Source organism: Amphiura filiformis, chromosome 3 (assembly GCF_039555335.1).
Source record: "Amphiura filiformis chromosome 3, Afil_fr2py, whole genome shotgun sequence".
NCBI lineage: Eukaryota > Metazoa > Echinodermata > Ophiuroidea > Amphilepidida > Amphiuridae > Amphiura > Amphiura filiformis.
In genome coordinates, this window is record NC_092630.1 from 77,573,621 (window position 1) to 77,595,024 (window position 21,404).

Sequence of the window (21,404 nt, forward strand, 5' to 3'; positions counted from 1 at the left end):
GTTATCGGTAATGTGTTTGCATAAGAACAGGCTACTTAATGGGACAGAAGGTGTCCCCGGGTACTCCTCACGCCCGGTCCCCAGGTTTACGTAACAAACGTATTGCAAAATTTCTGAATAAAGAATAATATGGCAAACTGCAAGTTGAAAATTCATTAATATTCTGTCGATGTCATCGACATATACGTACAACATGGCATTGTTATTTGCACTCGGAAATAAAGTAAGATCAGGCTACTCAGTGGGATACAAGAGACGAAGAATCCACAAAATATCCAGATGCCTAGAATGGTCGGTAACTGGTTGGGTTTTTGCAAGATATCAGGCAAATTACGTAACGAAAGACGGTTGTACGGAAGTGGTGCTTGGACGAAAATAACAGTCAAAAATGACCGACGTCTTGCCAGGGTTGGGGGATTCTGGAATTTTAGTTGGAATAATAAGGTCACGTGGTTACCCCATAATGGACATAATGAATACACAAGACAATGTTTTAGGTGTCTTATGTGGTACCCACGTGACGGGTACCACAGACCTTGAAGGACCTTTATTTTCTAAGTAATTTCTTCTATCCGGCACATCCATGAATAATCACCCCACCATTTTCCCGATACCTTGTAGAAACCACCATTATGCAAAGGCATCATGGAAAGTTTGTTCGTCTCTGTATTCAATCGGCTTTCTATCTTTCCGCCAATACGCGCATTATACAGTGGACACCTTCCACCCCATAGCTTAGCCTAGTCTTACAATATTTCATGCAAAGCATTATTGCCGTATTGACAGGATATAGGGAATGTTCAACTCACAGTTTACCGCACTTCGATGTTGCAATACTTTTGTTTAGTGTGTGTATTGATTATGCCTGTGTCATTCAAGAGGGTAATTAATTTAGCTTTTATCCACGTCAAGTAGGGAATAACACTGGCTTCTTGATATAAACCTGAATCCTCTTCAATTTACCAGCATTTATCTCTTATAACATTAATGACCGTGAATCATGAGTTGTGGAAAGATGTGGAAAGCAAAATCAATGCTTTTGCTATTGGATCATGCTTTAAATCAAGTGGGTAGGTCGTATCCCAAACTGAAAAACCACTGAGCATAGTGCATGAGTATGATGTTAAACATGTGAAATGGAAAAATATTTTAACCAAAGCTTTTGGAGAAAATCTAGTCAAATGCTCTTCTTTAATGCACAAGGATTACTGCATCAGTTGTTGCCACACAGCCCCTTTTATCTTATGGAAAGTAACGAGCAACTTCAATATTTCACATTATCATGATATGTTTTCTTTTTTGTTATAGGCGAAATGGCATTGTTATTATTGTAATCATGAACTTTAATGTACGGATAACAAAGCAAACAAAACATGTTTATAATATCAAATATAATATTTATTATCCAATTTAACCAAACATGGTTGACAAATTTCCAATGCTTACTTCAACTACACAATGAGTCTTTGATTAACAGGTTGTACTGTGTTTTGTACCGTCCATAATTGGTACTGATCACCAGGTCTACATATTCAACTGTCTTGTGTTTAAAAGAAGATACCGTAACTGTTTTGAAACACATTCGTGCTTTTTATTTCTCAAACAAACGTCATATTAGCAACTGCTTCAAAGAATACCGTTTATCACATATTTCAGCGCCAATTTTTTTGGTATCCAAATCGATGGTATCTCACTTAGTCAAATGGTGCCTGTAACAACTTCATGAGATATAACAAATTCACATGATAAATAATATGTTATGCCCACTCCCTGTCTTTTTAATGATTCATAACAAAAAAATGAGTGCACTCACAATTATTTGTGATTTTAAATCTATAAATGATATTGATTCATATCATTACAATTAACCCTCATTATACCATGAGTTCACTTACTGATTACCGAACATTCTTCCAAATTTTGCACCAATATCTTAGCATTCAAAGATAATACACTTATAAATTGCATTTGTTTGTGGATGTTATCGTTGTCAACGTTTCATGCACTAATAATGTCCCGCAAGATAGCTTTTACGAAACGTCGACTTGGGTCATAATATAGCACAAATTATACATGTTACAGCATACAGGCAAAAAGCCTTCTTTTTTATAATATAAACTGGTTATCTTAATGTAAGTAGTGTAGAGCACTTTTGCAGATGGTTTTCTGATTTTTTTTGGCGCATGCTTTCTTGCTTTTTAATGATCTCTTAATCATTAATAGCTAATAATTTTCACAACATTCGCTAAAATGATGTAGTACAGGCTGAATCAAAATGATTGGTACCCGTCAGTTTCCAGTAGGTTATTACGGATATCAAAATACAACATATATCCACAGTCAATAATCATCAAAACTGATGGGTACCAATCATTCTGAAACAGCTTGCAATGCATACAAGTACTTAAGGCCAGTTAGAGTAGTTGTTGTGAATTGGTCGAATCGTGGTATCCTGTGAATAGTGATGACCTCTGATGGCGAAAATTGTTGTGGTTATTTTGAAGCGGGCTTGGCAAAAGAATTCAGATATCACAGTTACACCTTTGTAGGTCTTGTGGTTCTTAAGTTAGGATTTAAAGAGTCTCAAAACGAAACATCTTCAAAAAATAACACATATCTGAAGAACCACAATACATTATAAAGCAATATTTGAAAGTGTATGTGTTGCATTCCGTATCCATTCTCTGAAAATCTTCAAGGTGTAACTTTTCAATAATCTCCAAGTATAGACAATGACAATTAAGTTTGGAGTTAAACGACCATGACTACTCTGACCGTCTTGAGAAATCAAATATCAGAGAAAAGTGTATCTCGGCTCCGGTCTAATTTTCTTGTTAAAATGACCGATTATATCATTTGATACAAATGAATATCGTCAAGGTTTAGTCTTTTATATTAAGAAACGCGTAAATCTCTCTTGAAGAAACCCTACAAGCATTTGCGTCAATCCTGTATGGGGGACATGGAGTTGTATTGATGTACACACCAGCATTTGTGGTGCTGCCACGGACGGCAGCAAACGGTCTGCTTGAATTAAACGTGGCACATATTTTCCTCCGTCACCATATTTTGTTTACCGATAGGCTACTTTAATAGACCTCTGTCATAATTGTCTACATTTAGGCATACTCTCAGAATTGCAAAGTTTTATTTTCGGGTCCTAAAGAGTGACAACACTCTTTAAGATTTTTAAGTTAAATTTTTTTGTCACTATAAATCATCAGTCGGTAAATGAATAAAACATACAACTTTGGAATTTATAGAGTATACCCATTGGGTCCTATAACAAATAATATGGCATAACACATAGTAAAGCAAGTTGTTAGGCTGTACCAATATTCATGATATTGACAGCATGATTGACAGACTAACCTACAGTCGACATCATGTGAGAAAGGTCTATTGAAGCGCATTTGACAGTTAATTATAGCAACCTAAAAATTAATATATGATTTCAATGCGCCTGCGCACGATTTTAGGCATACATTGGTTATTCTTAACATAATTAAAATAATTTTACACAAGTTCTAGAGATGTTAGTATACAATGACATAATATTGATCATGAAAATAAAATGTGTCCTTTTGTTTATTTGTTACATCTTTCTGTCACATCTCTGTTGTTGACATCGACACTGATGATGTAACAAAATTTCAACCACATCTGGCCTTTAATAGCCTTATCTTCCATGCCAATACTCTTTTCTGAGCATGGAAATAATAATAAATATATAAATAGGGGTTACACCAAAAATTATTCCATTTCACAAAAACTTCAAGCCCAAATCCATCCCAAGCTTCAAATCCAAAATCTAAAATGATAGTCACATTCTTTTGGGACCAATAGCCATGACAAAATATGGGAATAGTTGAACCTGTGTAAATGCAAGTTTCTAAGAAATTGGCCCCAGATAACAATTGTAGGCATATACTTTGTCCTTTGAGGCTGACTTGTGGAACACAAAAGAAAGAACAACTGTGCAGCCAGGAAGATGTGATTTAAGGATTTTCATGGGTCTCATATGGCGTTCAAATGGTGTATAGCTGGTCCAAATGGTCGGACTAGGCTAGAGTACAGGTGAACACAAATGGTGAAAGTATCAGTTTGAGACCTGCTCAACTCTCACGGTTATTGTAAACCAAAAGTTATGTTACCTATACGTATGAAGCGTAATCCTAGTTTTGAGATATGGGCCAAATAATGTGTGTAGGGGTGGAAAAAAAATTACCCCCCCCCCCCTCCAACTTCGACAATTGTCAAAAATCATGCAATATCCAAAAGAAGCTCGGATTTAGCGTTTTGTTATGCCAAATTTCGTATCCATATCTTAAACCAAAGGTATTGTTGCTAAGTTGACCATGTATTTTAGGTGTACTAAAAATGAATCAATTAAAGTAGGTTACTCTAACTTCAAACTTGATTTTCTCTGTTTCTTTCTTTTAAATGTACCGGTGTTCAAATTGTTGTAACTTTGTAACCAAAGGACATATAATTTGACATGGGGTTTTCACTAATATGGAGCTTTGAATACGCTGAAAAATGAAATATGTAAGAATCCCAAAATTGATGGGCCTACTTCAGACTGATTTTGCTTGATGCATCACATATTATAATCTGAGTAATGGGTATAACCAAAATAAAGATATCTTAGCAATATTAAGTAATAGAATGTCATGACATAAAGTGCATTACGACACAGTATTGTAGTTCTGTAGATATATATAAGTACATGTATGTTATCATATTGATAGTACGACATAATAGTCATATTTGTACACATGGAATGGAAAAGAAATACCGTGATCGTATTATATTATTGTCATGTATAAGCTACGATATGAAATTTGGACCTGCCAAATTCTCTGTTCTTGGGTTAAACTACTTCCTACTTGTTATCAAAATACCTTAGGATAATCATTTTGTAATTGCGGTAAAAAATTCTTCGTATTAGATGTTGAATTAATGTGCGCTTCTTACAAGTGTACACAATACAATAATGGGATGATATCTTACTGTAACCATGGTAACTGAAATCTAAAATCAAGTAGTGTATATAATGCCCGGTGTATGATGGTTTATTTCCGATTTGTATACATACTGCATGTAGTAGGCTATTTAGCAGTATCAAGCTTCAGCATTCGAGTTCGATTTCATTTTATTCGAGTGTAATTTGATCACTATATATCACATAAAATTAAGAAAATACATTTATGACAATTTATATACACTTGATACTTGAGTTTAGATTTCAGCATGATATTACATATCATTGATCAAACATTAACGATGCATTTAGAAAAGTTTAACAAACCTTTAGCTGCTTGTTGTTTTCCAAATTGCGCACTACATGATTTGTTGTGGCCTATATGCTTAATCATCCTCAGAACGAGCAGAAAATACTCAGGACGAGGTTAACGAACGTGAACATCACAGCGGTACGTAAACGCGCGATGTCACGTGATGCTGCAGTAGCCAATTCACCTTTTCGGTAAATCCCATAACTTTGCGAGTACACCTGAGAACTCGTCATTTGACGTCACGCCGACTTGCAATGCGCATTAACGATGTTCGATAAACGATGTGCGCATCGGCGCGGAGCGGCGTGACGCAGAATGACGAGTTCTTAGGTGTACCCGCAAAGGCTTATGGGATTTACCGAAAAGGTCAATCTGCTAGACTGCTGCCCTCAGTCGTCAACCGTCTACGAAGCATACACAGTACATGCGAAGTGTAGACGGCTGATTGGAATTAGTCTAGCCAATCTGCACTCTTGAATGGCACCAAATTCACGTACCGCGGTCGCGATCACGTTCGTCACCTGTTGTCAAAATACAACCGCCTAATTATTGTCACTGGTATACATCTCCTGGAACAAGAAACGTACGTAACACATGCGCACCGCAAAAATGATGTGCTTGACATACATTACACTGTTGCATAATTCAACTCTTGATTTTCAGTATAGCATTGATGAGATGAAAAATATCTAAATATAGCATGATCATAAATTAAAACAATATTATGCAGTATAATAGTCAATTTGATAAATATATAAAATAGGTTATCAGCGATCGAATTCGATCACTGATTACTAGTAATTTGTCAGTTAAAGGAGTGTTTCATGATCCTAGCATCCTCCATGACATTTTTCAGTAGATATCCACGAAAAAAGCTTATTCCCAAAATTTCAGTTGATTCCGATTTTGTGTTTGTATTACACTGCTCCATATACAATGTGTTGTAATTTCGTTCTGGTATACCAGAACGAAATTCAAATTTCACGATATCTTTGCTAAACAAATTAACTTGCAAGATTTTTTTGTACATAAACATTATGTAGCCAGAGGTTTCCAGTGATATAAAAAAAAACTCAACTTTTTTTGAGAAAAGTGGGGGGGGGGGGGGGGGATGCGGTGGATCACGAAATGCCCTTTTAACTAACTGACAAAGTTAACCTTGAATTCGAACCAAACTGAATTCGTTGTAGGAATGTGCAGTATTTCTTCGATCAAAACTGTTACATTTTGCTAGTACTTCATTGCCTCAAAAATACAAATTAAATATCAGCAAATATATATAAACCATCTTATGTACAAAATATAATATCAAATAAGTTATGAAAAAATCTTGCTAGCTTCCTGGCTAGAGTGTCCGTTTGCGGTCTCTTTGTGCATCTCTATGGCTGGGTTGGAAATTGTCACGCTCGTCACGCAGCATCTGCATCCATTTATCTTTGGCGCCTCGTAATTGTGATAGCCATGAACTCTGAAGAGGAGAAAAGAAATTCAATTAATTATCTGAAACAATTCTTCGATACTGCTTCATAGGCCTACTATTGTGCCATGTGTTCTTACATTACATATTAGCAGCATGTTCTTAGTATAATTGGATGTTAAGCTAATGTTGAATCGGTCCATGCGACACACACATGCACCCGCACGTTTAATATTCAGCGTTTTGCCGTTCCACGATTAAACAAAATAACTCATTTACAAATTCAAACTGTCGACCCATATTTGCGACGTGTTTGCCCTGTTCCATTGGTATTTTGATTATTTTAATTCTTCAATGTTTGCTGTCAAACAAGTACAATACCAAATTGATGTTAGATATATTGCTTTACCTTTGTGCTTTCCTCCTGTGACATTAAGGTGTAGGCTGCTGTTACTTGCTGATATCTGTTCATTTGAATCAGTACAAAAGCATTCTTCAAGCCATTTGCTGCTGTAAGTGAAATCAAGAAATAACACAAACACAATCACCAGATTAGTAGGTACTACATATTATACATGACACTTAACACCAAGTTGCTGACATTTGATAAACATTACAAAACTAACGATTCCTCCTCAAGTGATCAGGTAACATTATATCATCACCATCAATCATGTAGTGATGTACGCTTTGATGAACATGATGAGATGATATTACCAATTTGTATCATTCTGGTGGTAAATATTTATCATATAATTTTCTGCTTTGTTTTATAGTGTGTGTAGACTGAGTGTGTTGGGGGGTGTGTGTGGGGGGTGTATCTCTATCATGTTGTAAAAATAAGGAGATCCAAGCAATGTCTACATTTGAAATTTGTGCAAGGAAGTCCCAATTAGAGACTGTGTATGTATGAGGTCCAAAGCAAGAAATGTCACATTTCCAGTGTAATAAAATGTCCAGTCTACAGTAAAGGTCTGCATAGTAAACCTATTACGCAGGAGTAGATACAAGGAGGTCCAGAGCTATAGGAAAGTCACATTAGTGAACTCAACACACATCATCCGAGTAGATATACAAGGTGGTCCAGAGAAAAGGAAAGTCTACATTAGTGAGCTCATTACACATCGTGTAGATATACAAGGAGGTCCAGTGCAAGGAAAGTCTGCAATAGTGAGCTCATTACACATCGAGTAGATATACAAGGAGGTCCAGTGCAAGGAAAGTCTGCAATAGTGAGCTCATTACACATCGAGTAGATATACAAGGAGGTCCAGTGCAAGGAAAGTCTCCATTAGTGGGCTCATTACACAGCGATTTATCACAGCGATTTCACAGCAATGCCTCCAACAATGAATTCTTGGCTGAAATAACCTAGTTTCAGAGTATAACATTTTGTTTACTATTTATTTGTTCCATTACAAAACACCTGTTACTAATGAAGTAGTCAGTACACAGAAAACTTTTAAAATTATCATTCCTTGTCACTTTATTCTATCAGTAACTATAAGTTTCTTCTATCCGTGCAATTAGCTATATGTTTGTATTAATGAATTAATGATTGTTCTACCACTCAGTTAAACAAATTCATAATAATCCTCGAATGATGCGATCGGCCTCGTTTCTTACTCTAGTTATGACGCTAACATTATACAGCACAGTAACTTGATAATTATGTACCGTAACTCAAAACTTTTCTTTTAAAAGTACTTTTTACATAAAACATAAAAGAAAGCCTGTCATATGCTAAAAGTGTTACAATGGTCGTACATTTTTGACATTTTTTGTTTTCTCTTTTTTTGATTTGATTTGAAAGACACAGGATTTGCACCTGGATGGGCGTTATTCTCTTCGAAGCACTATAAGTCATGTAAGTGTTTCTTTAGATTATAGAAGTTTCTACTATAATTACCTGTAGCTTTCTGTTGGTCTAACTCCATGATATCTAATCTATCTAATGGTAATTGTGGTTTGTGTACTATGTAGATGAAAGCATCTTTCCGTCGTGAGACAGGTGTGCCTGGTTGAGGGGAGTTTTCAGAAGGGATGGATGTGATGGACTTCTTCTTGTGAGTTTGGGCTTTACGTTGTTTGGTTAACAGGATCATGTCGTCGAATAGGAAGACGTAGGTTTCTGTGGGTTTGCCATTTTCTGAAATATAAGAGCAATTGAGAAGTGAATGAACATTTCAAAAAAATCTTAACAGTGGCTGCATAAATCAATGCAAACATTAGTGCCAATATATCTTTCCGAGATACATTTATATTTCTAATATTATACAACTGATATAGCCCCAGTTTTCCCCTTTTTTTAGATATAATTAAAACACTTGCCTATAATTAAACTGCAAATGATTAACGTTTAATTTCTAACACATATCTTCACCTTAAAATGCTTTATCAATAATAGATTGAAATATTGGAATAGGACAAGTGCTTCCCCCTGATACCGGGAAACGTCCTGACATTTAAGACATTATAATGTGACATCTTACTCCTACTTCTAAAACATAATAGCGTTCTCCCAAATAAGCAGTAATACTTGTACTGATTTATGTTTTTAATAAGGACATTTAATTTCCTTCGTACGCATGTAAGGTGCTCTATATTAGTAAAACAACATCGATAATAGTTTTTGATTTGTATTTTTCTGACATTTTGCCGTAAACAGACATTATTAGAATTCCATGCTAGGTGGCTGTGATTCTTACCTAGAATATTGAGTGGGCCTTCATGGAGTAATGTTCTCTTGGTGCTTGCAAGAAGGTTGTTCTTGGACATCTTCGCTACTTGATCTCGAAGAAACTAGGAAGACAAATGAACAGAAATATACTGATGTAAGTTCCCTTAAATTAATAAGCACAAATTTTAAACTTAAGATATATAGTAAGTGTGGAAAATCATTGTCGTTTTGTTGCAATTATAAGACTTCGGTTATTTCTGTTTACATTATCACTGTTTAATTTGGATGATACAGCAAGTTAAATTAACTATAACAGATTTCTTGCAAATTGAAGAAATACAATTTGCTACACATGAGTAACTCACATCTGGTAAACCCATTTTGGAGTCTGCTTCTTCCATCGTTGGCCATTGTATGAGTTGCTGCAATTCTCGTAACCTCTCAAAATTCGACAGCCACTTTACTTTACCATCGAGTTCATCTGTGGGGTAAGTAAATGGGAAGTAAATTGAGTTAGATCAGTTTGATAAGCTTGTGTATTGTATGCACTGAGTTCCAATTTTAAAATGTCAGTTGATGGTTAGTATCTATAGTAGTCATTGCTAGTAACATCAGAAACATATACTATATAGTAAGTAGATAGGCTTTCTAGACGGGAATTCATAATGATATTAAGTTGTAGTATTTCTGCGAGTACACCGTCGATTATCACAGTACCGGTGCAGCCTGTCTCTGTGTGAGTGGTTGAGAGTTAGTCAGACGTGTATCTGACTTCATCAGGACCCGGGATCAGGACTGATTACAGATTGCTTACCTGATGAGGTCAGAGACACATCTGACTAACGCTCGACCATTCACACGGAGACCGGTTGCACCGGTACTGTGATAACCGACCGCGTACTCTTTGAAAAACTATAACTCATATAAATTACTATGACTCATAAGAAATATGTTTCGGCAGTGAAATATGGGTGCCTTATTTATGTAAAAACATTAATGATACTAATTTTGTAAATATTTGTGATAAGCCTCCTGGCGAAAATGTACATATAAAATTTTGTAAAACAGTACTGGGTGTTCATAAGAAAGCTACAAATAATGCTGTACGTGGAGAATTGGGAAGTTACCCCATTCTCATTACTATGATTGCTTTAGCTATAAAATATTGGTGGAAACTTAATTTAAACTGCATGTTAGGTTCAACCTCTCTTGTAACAAAGGCTCTGATTGATAACAGGAAACTAAACACCTTTTCTTGGTCCACCGGCATTATGAATGTTTTGAAACTGATTGATAAATATGACATATGGAATAGACCTACCATGATTAATAAGGCTAATTTTAACACATTAATTGTAGATAGTCTAAAAACTGTTTATAATAATTCATGGTTAAATGTTGTAAAAAACCATCAGACTAAACTTCGAACTTATTGTCAATTCAAACGTTCATTTTCATTAGAAAATTATGTTACATTATTAAAACGTAAGCATAGATCTACTTTTTGTAAACTTAGAATTAGTTGTCATAAATTAAGGATAGAAATGGATAGATATGTTTCACCTAAATTGCCTCCAGAACGGAGAATTTGTAAATATTGTAATCTCAATGAAATTGAGGACGAATTTCATTTCATTATGAAATGTTCCTTATATAACGATATCCGTAATAGATTTATGACGTTAATAGATGATATTTTTGTTACAAACAATTCAACTGAAAATGATCAGTTTCTTCTTATCTTGGGTGCCAATGATTTTGACACCACCAATGCAGTTGCCAATTTCATTTATACTGCATTTGAAAAACGGGATTTAAATAATAGGCCTATGCCTAGTTAATTTATATTATATTCTTTATAGTTGTAAACTGTATTGTTCTTGTACTTTATTTGTATTATATATATCGTATTATTATATGTTTTGATCATATCTTGTTGTAAGATGAATGTCAATAAAATCTGATTCTGATTCTGATTCTGTTTCGCAGTACCTTACTGCGTGTTTACACTGAGCACTCTGTATTTTTACTCGGTATTACCCGGTAACTCACAATCCGATTCAGGCAACAACCACCACGTTTCTACAGGCGCTTAAAATAAGGGTTGCGGTGTGTACCGGAAGTACTGAAAGTATTTTCCTGACCCCAAGCTGCTTTTAAGGTCACGATGTGATACATGAAATTGAAATCAACAAAAAAGATGTTCAACACCCAGCAACCGTTAACCGGTGTGTTTCCACTGGCAGAAATAACGGGTGTCACACCACATCGTCTACCTCATGAGGTGGATCACGGTTGCCGGGTGTCCACACCGCATCACTCTGAACCGATCTGTTTCCACTGGGCACATTAACCGGTAACACTCTAAACTAAACCACATTACCCGCCAACCGTTCCCCAGTAGAAACACGCAGCATGATGGGTTTAACTTAGTAATCAAGATGACATTCATTACTAGATTGATATAAGCTACAAACTATTGTGATCACTAAACACACCATGGTAGTCCCTTTAAATACGCGGTGACAAAATGGATGATCATAAATTAAATTGATGGTCACGAGTTTCGAGTTGATATTGTATTACATATCACTTGATTATTCTAAATCGCACCGGGACTTCTATGTATCAGGTAATTAATTACTGCCACTGCCAGAAAACTTCCAATCTAATGTCTTGTGATCTGTGCAGAATTCAATACTTCCATGTTACCGGGAAGTGTAATATTTCACAGCAAGTTAGCCAGATTTGTAAAACGTTTACATTCCATTTACATGGCAAGATGGATAGATGATACGTTCGTCATTTTTATACCACAAAGTCTTATCTCCAGACAGAAAATAGGAACATGTGCCGTTATATCAACGATCCCTACCTAAACCTTAGTGTTGCAAAGAAATGAACGTAAAAGTAAGATTTAAAATAAATTTTGAATAATGTTATAAATGAAAATGGTGTGCCCCGATTTCTAAAAGAAATTATACCGACATATATGTAACTAATTGACTTACTGAGTGCATTTTCGACAGTTTGAATTGTTGTAGTTAATAAGGCACGTTCATTCTCATCTTCTGTACGTTCCCGGATGTCTTTTAATAACAATGGGTATTTGGTGACATGTTGGATTGGCGCAACCAAGAGATCGTTGAGTTGCAATCGTTTACATCTTCTGTCTTGTTCACACAGCTGCAAATGAATATATACATGATTTGTGAATAAACATCACTATTTATATAAAGTAAGTAGAAACAAAATAAAGAAATATAGAACGAAAGTAAGAGAGGATGGAAGCATGAAGAAAGAAGGACGTAATTACTTTAAATCAGTGAAAGGAATTAGGAAAGAAGAGAGGATGGAAGAATTGCGGAAGAAGGAAACAATAGGGAATTATGACATGTATGTGAACAAGAGAGGATAGAAGAATGGCGAAATAAGGAAACAATAAATAAAAACAGGAACGGAATTAAGAAAGAAACAAGATGGAAGAATGACAAAAGAAGGAAACAATATAAAACAGGAAGAAAAAGGAAAAAGAAGGGGAAAACTAAAAGATATACATTACCTTAAGGAATTCACTGAAGTCATCTCGCCTCTTGAGCATTTCCAGGTAGTGAAGTGCTCCAGAATAGTTCATGCAGTACCTCTGATAGGCTGGACACAAATGCGAGTCAAACTGAAACCAATTGCATAGATTTGTTAGTTACACGTGGTAGTCTTTTAGGATGTACAAGGGGAATATGTGTTAAAACTTCAGATGAATAGTCTGCAATACTTGTATCATTACAAAAGTTTAAAAAAACATTAAAAAGTGCAGGGAATTGAATCAAATTACCTTTGCGGCTCAGTTACACAGTGATGCACTAATGTAATTAGTTTCGAATTTAAAACTCATGGGCGCTGGAAATGATATCTATGATTGTATATACAAAATACTCACTGATTTAAAGGCATCGACTACTGCTTCCGTTTGAGCAAACACCGGCTTACTTTTACCAAGACCAAGAAGTAGTTTCACTAGTTCTCGACAAAAAGCAGCGCTAACCTACAAGGTAAATGATAGCATTTACAAAATAATTGTAAAACAATTGACTTAATTAATATGGTGCTATTTTACATTAGTATCGGCACATTGTTAAGTCAGAATATTAATTTTGTAATTTTTTTCAATCATTGACAAAAATAGACGGGAAAGAATAACTCAGTCATTAACATCCCAAAATGTTTAACTTTGCAAGATCAGCGGACGAGTATGAAGGCGATTTGATCTCATGTACAACCTCTCTCATGCCTCTCATGACTGTCTATTCTAATGTTAGTATTCATATCACTTCTGGAGATCGATTGAGATGGATGTAATTTAATGTATACATAAGACAATGAAAGTCCTTAAAAATATTTGTTTGCTTCAGCGCAAAATAATGTTAGTTTGTATTAAATACCTGATAGAGTTCGTCAATGTTGGCAAACAATTTAGATGGTTCTGCATACATTAGGAAATTTTCGACTTGTAGTGCTCTAAGCGGTTCCTGGAAAACCTGCAATGGAAAGCCATGTGTTTAGACAGGGTTGTAGTAACCACACACATTGAAAACATCTAGCGAAAAGCTGAAATTTAGAAATGCTTTTATACTGGGAATTTAAACAAATACATAAACCTAAAATTTAAACCTTTGGTGCTATTCTCCTAATGAAGCTATATTCATACATGTAGAATCTTTATCCTCTGCTTTATCCATAAGCATATCCCGGATGCATGCCTTAATTGCGAAAACAGGTGTTTACCATTATGCCACTACACAATTCGTACGAAACATTAATTACTAGTTCAAGTGAAGTCGAAACATGATCGAAAACAAATAGCATTATGACATTATAACACCTCAGCCGAGTTTCATGGAATATTGAAAGGTGCACAATCTTTGCCACCCCCTTCTGCTACACTTGAAAATATATACGAGACATAATTAAATATTTATCACAACAATATTGGATCTCACATGAATAGCGTTGGTGTATAGGCTATCAATCAACGGATAGGCATTCACACCTCCAAAACCCGGCTACAACCGAAATGAAACATTGCAAGCAAGGAGTGCGATTTGACAACCGCATACGTTTCAACTAAAAACAAACAAACAAACAACTTACATTTTTTAGCACCAATATATGTTCAATAAGATAGACGCATTCTGCACGAAACAGTTCCCATACTTTATCTCTTCTCTTTAATTCCGATGGACTGTGCATTACGGGAAGATGTTCCATACCATTTTCCTGAGGGCTCATCAGTTCTTTCCAATGCTTATCCTGAGAAGATTTAAAGAAATTAAACGCTAATTCATTTAAAGGAATGACACTATTCAAATATTCTGATTTAGTAACACAAATATAAATTGTTATCAAACATCAATCAGCATAATATATACTGGTATAATTACCTTAAATGCGGCGAATTCTAGCTCATCTTGGTCCCGGATTTTGAAATTGTTGAAAACCTCTGTGATATCTTTGATCATGCTGCGATCACTTTCCTTTCCCTGAAGTAAACAATTTAAAATAAAACGTTTGCATTAATACTGACAAAGTTGTTTAAAACGATATAAGTTATACGGGATTAACAGGGTGTGTTTTTAAACATGTTATGGAAAATATATTCGAATGAAAAAAGAACAGAACCCACTTACGCATTACCTTAAAATCTGGCAAATTGATTATTGAAATATATGCTTTAATGTAATGTTGTTATGTTGGATCTATTTTTAGAAATTATTGCAGTGATTAGGTTACCGAAGTACATAACGATAAAAAAGATGGATAAAACTTACAAATTTCTTGACAAATCTTGCCATTACTGTCATCGAGCTCTTTTTATCTGTTGATAAAAACAAACAAACTGACTATTGTTAGCATCAAGAAAACAATACTTACTCGTTGGTGAGAAGTGGATTTTTAATAACAAAATATAACTAAACTATGCAAATTGTTTTCTAGATTACGACTACGAAAGTCATCATTATACAAGGGTCAATGTATACAGGGTAAAAAACTAAGTAGATACACAATGAGCTCAAAAGCATGGAAAGTAGACACTTAGCTCTTTATTTTTACACAAATTTAAAAATATATAGATATAAAATGAGGTGTAGAGTAACGAAAGTCGACGTTTATGAACCAAATATACACATGGAGGTCCACAGCAAGGAAAGTCGACAGTGAACTCTTTATACGAGGATATGCAAGGAAAGTCTGCATTATGAACTCATTACACATCAAGTAGATATACAAGGAGGTCCAGTACAAGGAGTGAACTAAATTACATATCAAGTAGTTATACAAGGAGGTCCAGAGCAGAGCGAGAAAAGTCTACATTAGTGACTCATTACACATCGCATCCAGTGCAAGGAAAGTCTACATTAATGAACTCATTACATATCGAGTAAATATACAAGGAGGTCCAGGGCAAGGAAAGTCTGCATTAGTGAGTTCATTACACATCGAGTAGATATACAATGAGGTCCAGTGCAAGGAAAGTCTGCATTAGTGAACTCATTATACATCGAGTAGATATACAAGGAGGTCCAGTGCAAGGAAAGTCTGCAATAGTGAGCTCATTACACATCGAGTAGATATACAAGGAGGTCCAGTACAAGGAAAGTCTGCATTAGTGAACTCATTACACATCGAGCAGATATACAAGGAGGTCCAGTGCAAGGAAAGTCTGCAATGGTGAGCTCATTACACATCGAGTAGATATGTCCAGAATAAGGAAATACAATATTAGTGAGGCCATTTCACAGTGAGCAGATACAAGGACGTTCAGTGCAAGGAAAGTCTGCATTAGTGGGCTCATTACACATCGAGTAGAAGGAGGTCCAGTGCCAGGAAAGTCTGCGATATGAACTCATTACACATCGAGTAAATATACAAGGAGGTTCAGTGCAAGGAACGTCTGCATTAGTGAGCTCATTACACATCGAGTAGATATACAAGGAGGTCCAGTACAAGGAAAGTCTGCATTAATGAACTCATTATACATCGAGTAGATATGCAAGGAGGTCCAGTGCCAGGAAAGTATACATTAATGAACTCATTATACATCGAGTAGATATACAAGTAGGTCCAGTGCCAGGAAAGTCTACATTAATGAACTCATTACACATCGAGCAGATATACAAGGAGGTCCAGTGCCAGGAAAGTCTACATTAATGAACTCATTACACATCGAGTAGATATACAAGGAGGTCCAGTGCAAGGAAAGTCTACAATCATGAACTCGTTACACATCGAGTAGATATACAAGGAGGTCCAGTGCAAGGAAAGTCTACAATCATGAACTCATTACACATCGAGTAGATATACAAGGAGGTCCAGTGCAAGGAAAGTCTACAATCATGAACTCGTTACACATCGAGTAGATATACAAGGAGGTCCAGTACAAGGAAAGTCTACATTAGTGAGCTCATTACACATCGAAAGGATATACAAGGAGGCCCAGAGCAAGGAAAGTCTACATTAGTGAGCTCATTACACATCGAGTAGATATATAAAGAAGTCCAATGCAAGCAAAGTCTGCTTTAGAGGGCTCATAACATAACGAGTAGATATACAAGGAGGTCCCGTGCAAGGGAAGTCTACATTAATGAACTCATTACATATCGAGTGGATATACAAAGACGTCCAGTGCAAGGAAAGTCTGCATTATAGTGAGCTCACTACACATCGAGTAGATATACAAGGAGGTCCAGTACAAGGAAACTCTGCATTAGTGAACTCATTACACATCGAGCAGATATACAAGGAGGTCCATTGCAAGGAAAGTCTGCATTAGTGAGCTCATTACACGTCGAGTAGATATACAAGGACGTCCAGTACAAGGAAAGTCTGCATTAGTGAGCTCATTACACATCGAGTAGATATATAAAGAGGTCCAATGCAAGCAAAGTCTGCATTAGTGGGCTCATTACATATCGAGTAGATATACAAGGAGGTCCAGTGCAAGGAAAGTATGCTTTAGTGAGCTCATTACACATCGAGTAGATATACAAGGAGGTCCAGTGCAAGGAAAGTATGCTTTAGTGAGCTCATTACATTATGTAGTAGATATACAAGGAGGTCCAATGCAAGGAAAGTCTGCATTGTGAACTCATTACACTTCGAGTAGATATACAAGGAGGTCCAAAGCACTGAAAGTCTGTTTTAGTGAACTCATTACACATCAAGTAGATATACCAAGAGGTTCGATACAAGTCTACAATCATGAACTCATTACACATCGAGTAGATATGCAAGGAGGTCCAGTACAAGGAAAGTCTACATTAGTGAACTCGTTACACATCGAGTAGATATACAAGGAGGTCCAGTGCAAGGAAATCCTGCATTAGTGAGCTCATTACAAATCGAGAAGATATACAAGGAGGTCCAGTGCAAGGAAAGTCTACAATCATGAACTCGTTACACATCGAGTAGATATGCAAGGAGGTCCAGAGCAAGAAGTCTACATTAGTGACTCATTACACATCGAGTAGATATACAAGGAGGTCCAGTGCAACGAAAGTCTGCATTAGTGAGCTCATTGTAGATATACAAGGAGGCCCAGAGCAAGGAAAATCGATAATAGTGAGCTCATTGCACATCGAGTATTAGGACAGTCAACATCAGTAAGCTTTTTGCACATGTCCAGAGCAAGGACTGTCTGCTGTTGTGAACTCGTTACACATCGAGTACATATGCAAGGAGGTCCAGAGCAAGAAAAGTCTACATTAGTGACTCATTACACATCGCATGGATATACAAGGAGGTCCAGTACAAGGAAAGTTTACATTAGTGAGCTCATTACACATCGACTATATAATTATATACAAGTTGGTCCATAGAACGGGAAGTTAATATTAATCATTACAAGAGCAAAATGGTATGCCCATAATATTACGAGTAGGCGTAAAGAGTAGGTTCGGAGCAACAAAAATATGCATACACTACTCAGCGTACGATGCAATCAGATGTATTAGGATACAAAGTTTACGTAAGTACAAGCCCATTATACTATGAGTAGGTGGAAAGAGATTTGGAGCAAGGAATATATGCATTGGTGAACTCCCTTTACAAATTATAAGAGATATAATGGGGCCTGGTAATAACGGCAAGGTACGTAAGAAGATAAAGGTATAAGCTCGTTACATACCAGGAAGGAAATAGTCTGTTGTGCAAATATACAAGGGAAATTCTACATTAGCATGATTAGTGAGCTCATTAATTTACAATGAAGCGATATGCATAATATCCAGAGCTAGCAAAATTATTATACAAATAATGGTTATAACGATGATGATAGGAGGTCGGGAAAAGGGAAATCGACAATAGTATACGTAAGCCTGTTATGCAATGATAAGGAGGTGCGGAACACGGAAAGTCGACATTATTAAAAGTATATCAATGAGTAGATATAAATGGAGGCTCTGAACGCGGAAAGCCAACATTATTATAAAGCCCATTATGCAATGAATAGAGACATATAAAGAAGTCGAAGCGAGGGTGCGAGTGTGCGTTTCTTTCTGATAATTACCATCCCGTACAAATTGAACACTCTATTTTCAATTTTAATTAATTGCCAAATGTTGTATCGTGGTTGAACAAGTAAAGAAAATGTACCATGTGCAAGTAATTGTCTAAGAACTGTCTAATATGATACCGACTCGTTATATTGAAATTACCTGGGACCACATTATATTTCTCAGAATTTGCTAGCCGGTATCTGTGTGCAATATTCTATAGGATTATGTCTTAATATTGTATTAGGAATTCAGTAGAATATAATGATATAGGGCCTACTGTCTTTTAAAGACATTTTCATTGTGTTTGTAATGAAACATGGTCGTGTTTTTATTGGAAGGTATTGGATTTCAGTTCTTGTCAAATAAATTTGATTTTCCCCAGAATGCGAAACAATTTGATTAAAGATATGTTTCCAGTATTAATGATAATGAAACCATGCTTTACAAGTTATTAATTACAAATGTCAGAGAGAATTGAGAAAGTCTATCGATCTTTAGTCGGCAAGTAAGATAATGTCTAATGCTGAGACCATGCTCTCGTCTAATGTTCAATCAAAATTCTGCCTATACCTTTGCAAAATTAAATACTGCAGGTGATCTAGTAATACCTGTATCAACCCAGTTTATTCCCTTGTGGTATTGAAGCCCTACTTCAATTGCCCACGTTATTATGTCAAAGTACCTATACATGCTGCCCACACTTGTCGCAGTAAACAATTTTCTGCCCTAATGACTTAGATGCCACTGTGAAGTGTTTTTCAACAACTACCTTTACCATGTTTACCATAAAATACCCAGTGGATTGAATTTCTGTCAGAAGTGAAAATTTGAAGTGCCAAATTGTGTTATTGATACTTGATAAATACACAAAAGAGTGCTTGCACCTACAATTACCATAGAGTACTGACTGAATTAATTAAGGCTACTACATGCATTACAGAGACTCGTTTGGGATTGGTATATACCTAAAATAAATCGTCGCGATTTACCCACATTCGACTTGACAAGATTCGAAGAAGCTTTTATAAAATAAAAGTGAATACACTTTTAAAATACTATTATGCATTGGCCTCATCAAACACATTGTTTAAGCAAACTGAAGGCTATTACATCAATATTGTAATAGTTTTATTTACCCTTCCACGAATATAAGTATAGGCCCTATATAACTAACTTGTAATTCAATAGTGTGTTGATTTCATTCAAAATCGCCCACACAGCAATTAATCAACGTAAGGACTATTTGAACTTTTTTTACATTTTATATTTTGGCCTGACTCTAATTAATCAAATCTTTGTGATTTTTGCTTCTTTATCTCTCTCCTCCGCCCCTCCTTCCCTTCCTCCCGCGGCCATCACTCCTTTCCTTAATTACGTTCCTGGTCATCTAGCCATTCATCCATCAACTTGTCTCACGCAAAAAGTGAAACGATGCGAAGAGTTGAAGAAACCAATCTTACCTCTCTGATGTATAAACTGCACGAGGTAATCATTTCATACTTTAAGCACAGACCCTAGAAGGGTCTGTGCTTTAATATGTATTGTTCTTGTCTTTGTTGTTAGGAATAATGAATGTGGTGGAACCTATTTTATTTATTTGCAAGGATCAGGAAAAGACCGCTAAATAGAGGAGAATCCAATTAATCATGTTTTCCTTAATTTGTATGTAAAATATCTGAATGTATTTTATTAATTTTATTAAATAATCAATTACTTAAATTGTTTATATATTAATGAATTAATTTGATAATTTCTTACCAGACGCATCAGGTGTGCCAGTCAGACTATTACTGGAACCATTGAATCCGGATATAACACTGGTTTCTATTGCATCTGTAAGCAAAAACAACGGCGTCAGTACATTATTTGATCAATGATGATGTAACGTATCGCCGCCTCATAATTTCAAATTATGAATCTCAACGTTTTAAACGACTTTCTTTAGCTAGTACGTACGTTATCCCTGGGTGTCAATATTATGCAAGTAAAATTATTCTCTGAAGTGTCACAGGGAATCACTGTATTCAATATACGTATTTTTTTTGAGAAATCAGCTTTGCAAAGTACTTAGTCCCCATGGATATAAGACTTGAATTGTTTCAATAACATATAATCACAATAAGATGAATAGCAATATCAATACATTACCTTGGAAATGACCAGCTGCCACAGCTGCAAAGAAACGAAGAAAAGACGAGGTTAAACTGTATTCTAAGAAAACAACGTGCAATTAAATATAAAACAATTCAAAATTACAAATTGTATTTCCTTTTATTTTGCAAAAGCCTCTTCGAAATTGTTGAATATAAATATAAATAAACTGAGCTCAAAGAGAAACTTATAATTTTTTACAACTTGTGAATCACAAGATCATATCTTAAAATACTGTCAATCAAAATGAACCAAACTTACACACAGGATTACCTTAATACTCTACTCAAAACACATGTCAGTAACCA

At 35.6% G+C, this 21,404-nt stretch overlaps 1 protein-coding gene across 4 annotated transcripts in view; it reads right to left on the reverse strand.

The window, feature by feature from the left end:
* Positions 1-1,799: 1,799 nt before the first annotated feature.
* Positions 1,800-21,404, reverse strand: part of LOC140149179 (uncharacterized) — a 55,821-nt gene continuing 36,216 nt past the window's right edge. For 3 of the 4 annotated variants that reach the window (XM_072171383.1, XM_072171384.1, XM_072171380.1), the window contains 14 exons: positions 21,094-21,117; positions 20,704-20,778; positions 15,220-15,266; positions 14,833-14,931; positions 14,543-14,701; positions 13,834-13,929; positions 13,332-13,436; positions 12,957-13,067; positions 12,406-12,580; positions 9,760-9,875; positions 9,423-9,516; positions 8,624-8,863; positions 7,124-7,224; positions 1,800-6,765 (listed from right to left, as the gene is read on the reverse strand). In XM_072171383.1, the coding sequence (XP_072027484.1) occupies positions 6,643-6,765; positions 7,124-7,224; positions 8,624-8,863; positions 9,423-9,516; positions 9,760-9,875; positions 12,406-12,580; positions 12,957-13,067; positions 13,332-13,436; positions 13,834-13,929; positions 14,543-14,701; positions 14,833-14,931; positions 15,220-15,266; positions 20,704-20,778; positions 21,094-21,117 (1,565 nt within the window). In that variant the 3' untranslated portion in view covers positions 1,800-6,642. The remainder of the gene's footprint in view (positions 6,766-7,123; positions 7,225-8,623; positions 8,864-9,422; positions 9,517-9,759; positions 9,876-12,405; positions 12,581-12,956; positions 13,068-13,331; positions 13,437-13,833; positions 13,930-14,542; positions 14,702-14,832; positions 14,932-15,219; positions 15,267-20,703; positions 20,779-21,093; positions 21,118-21,404) is intronic. The other variant, XM_072171381.1, reaches the window with a different exon arrangement.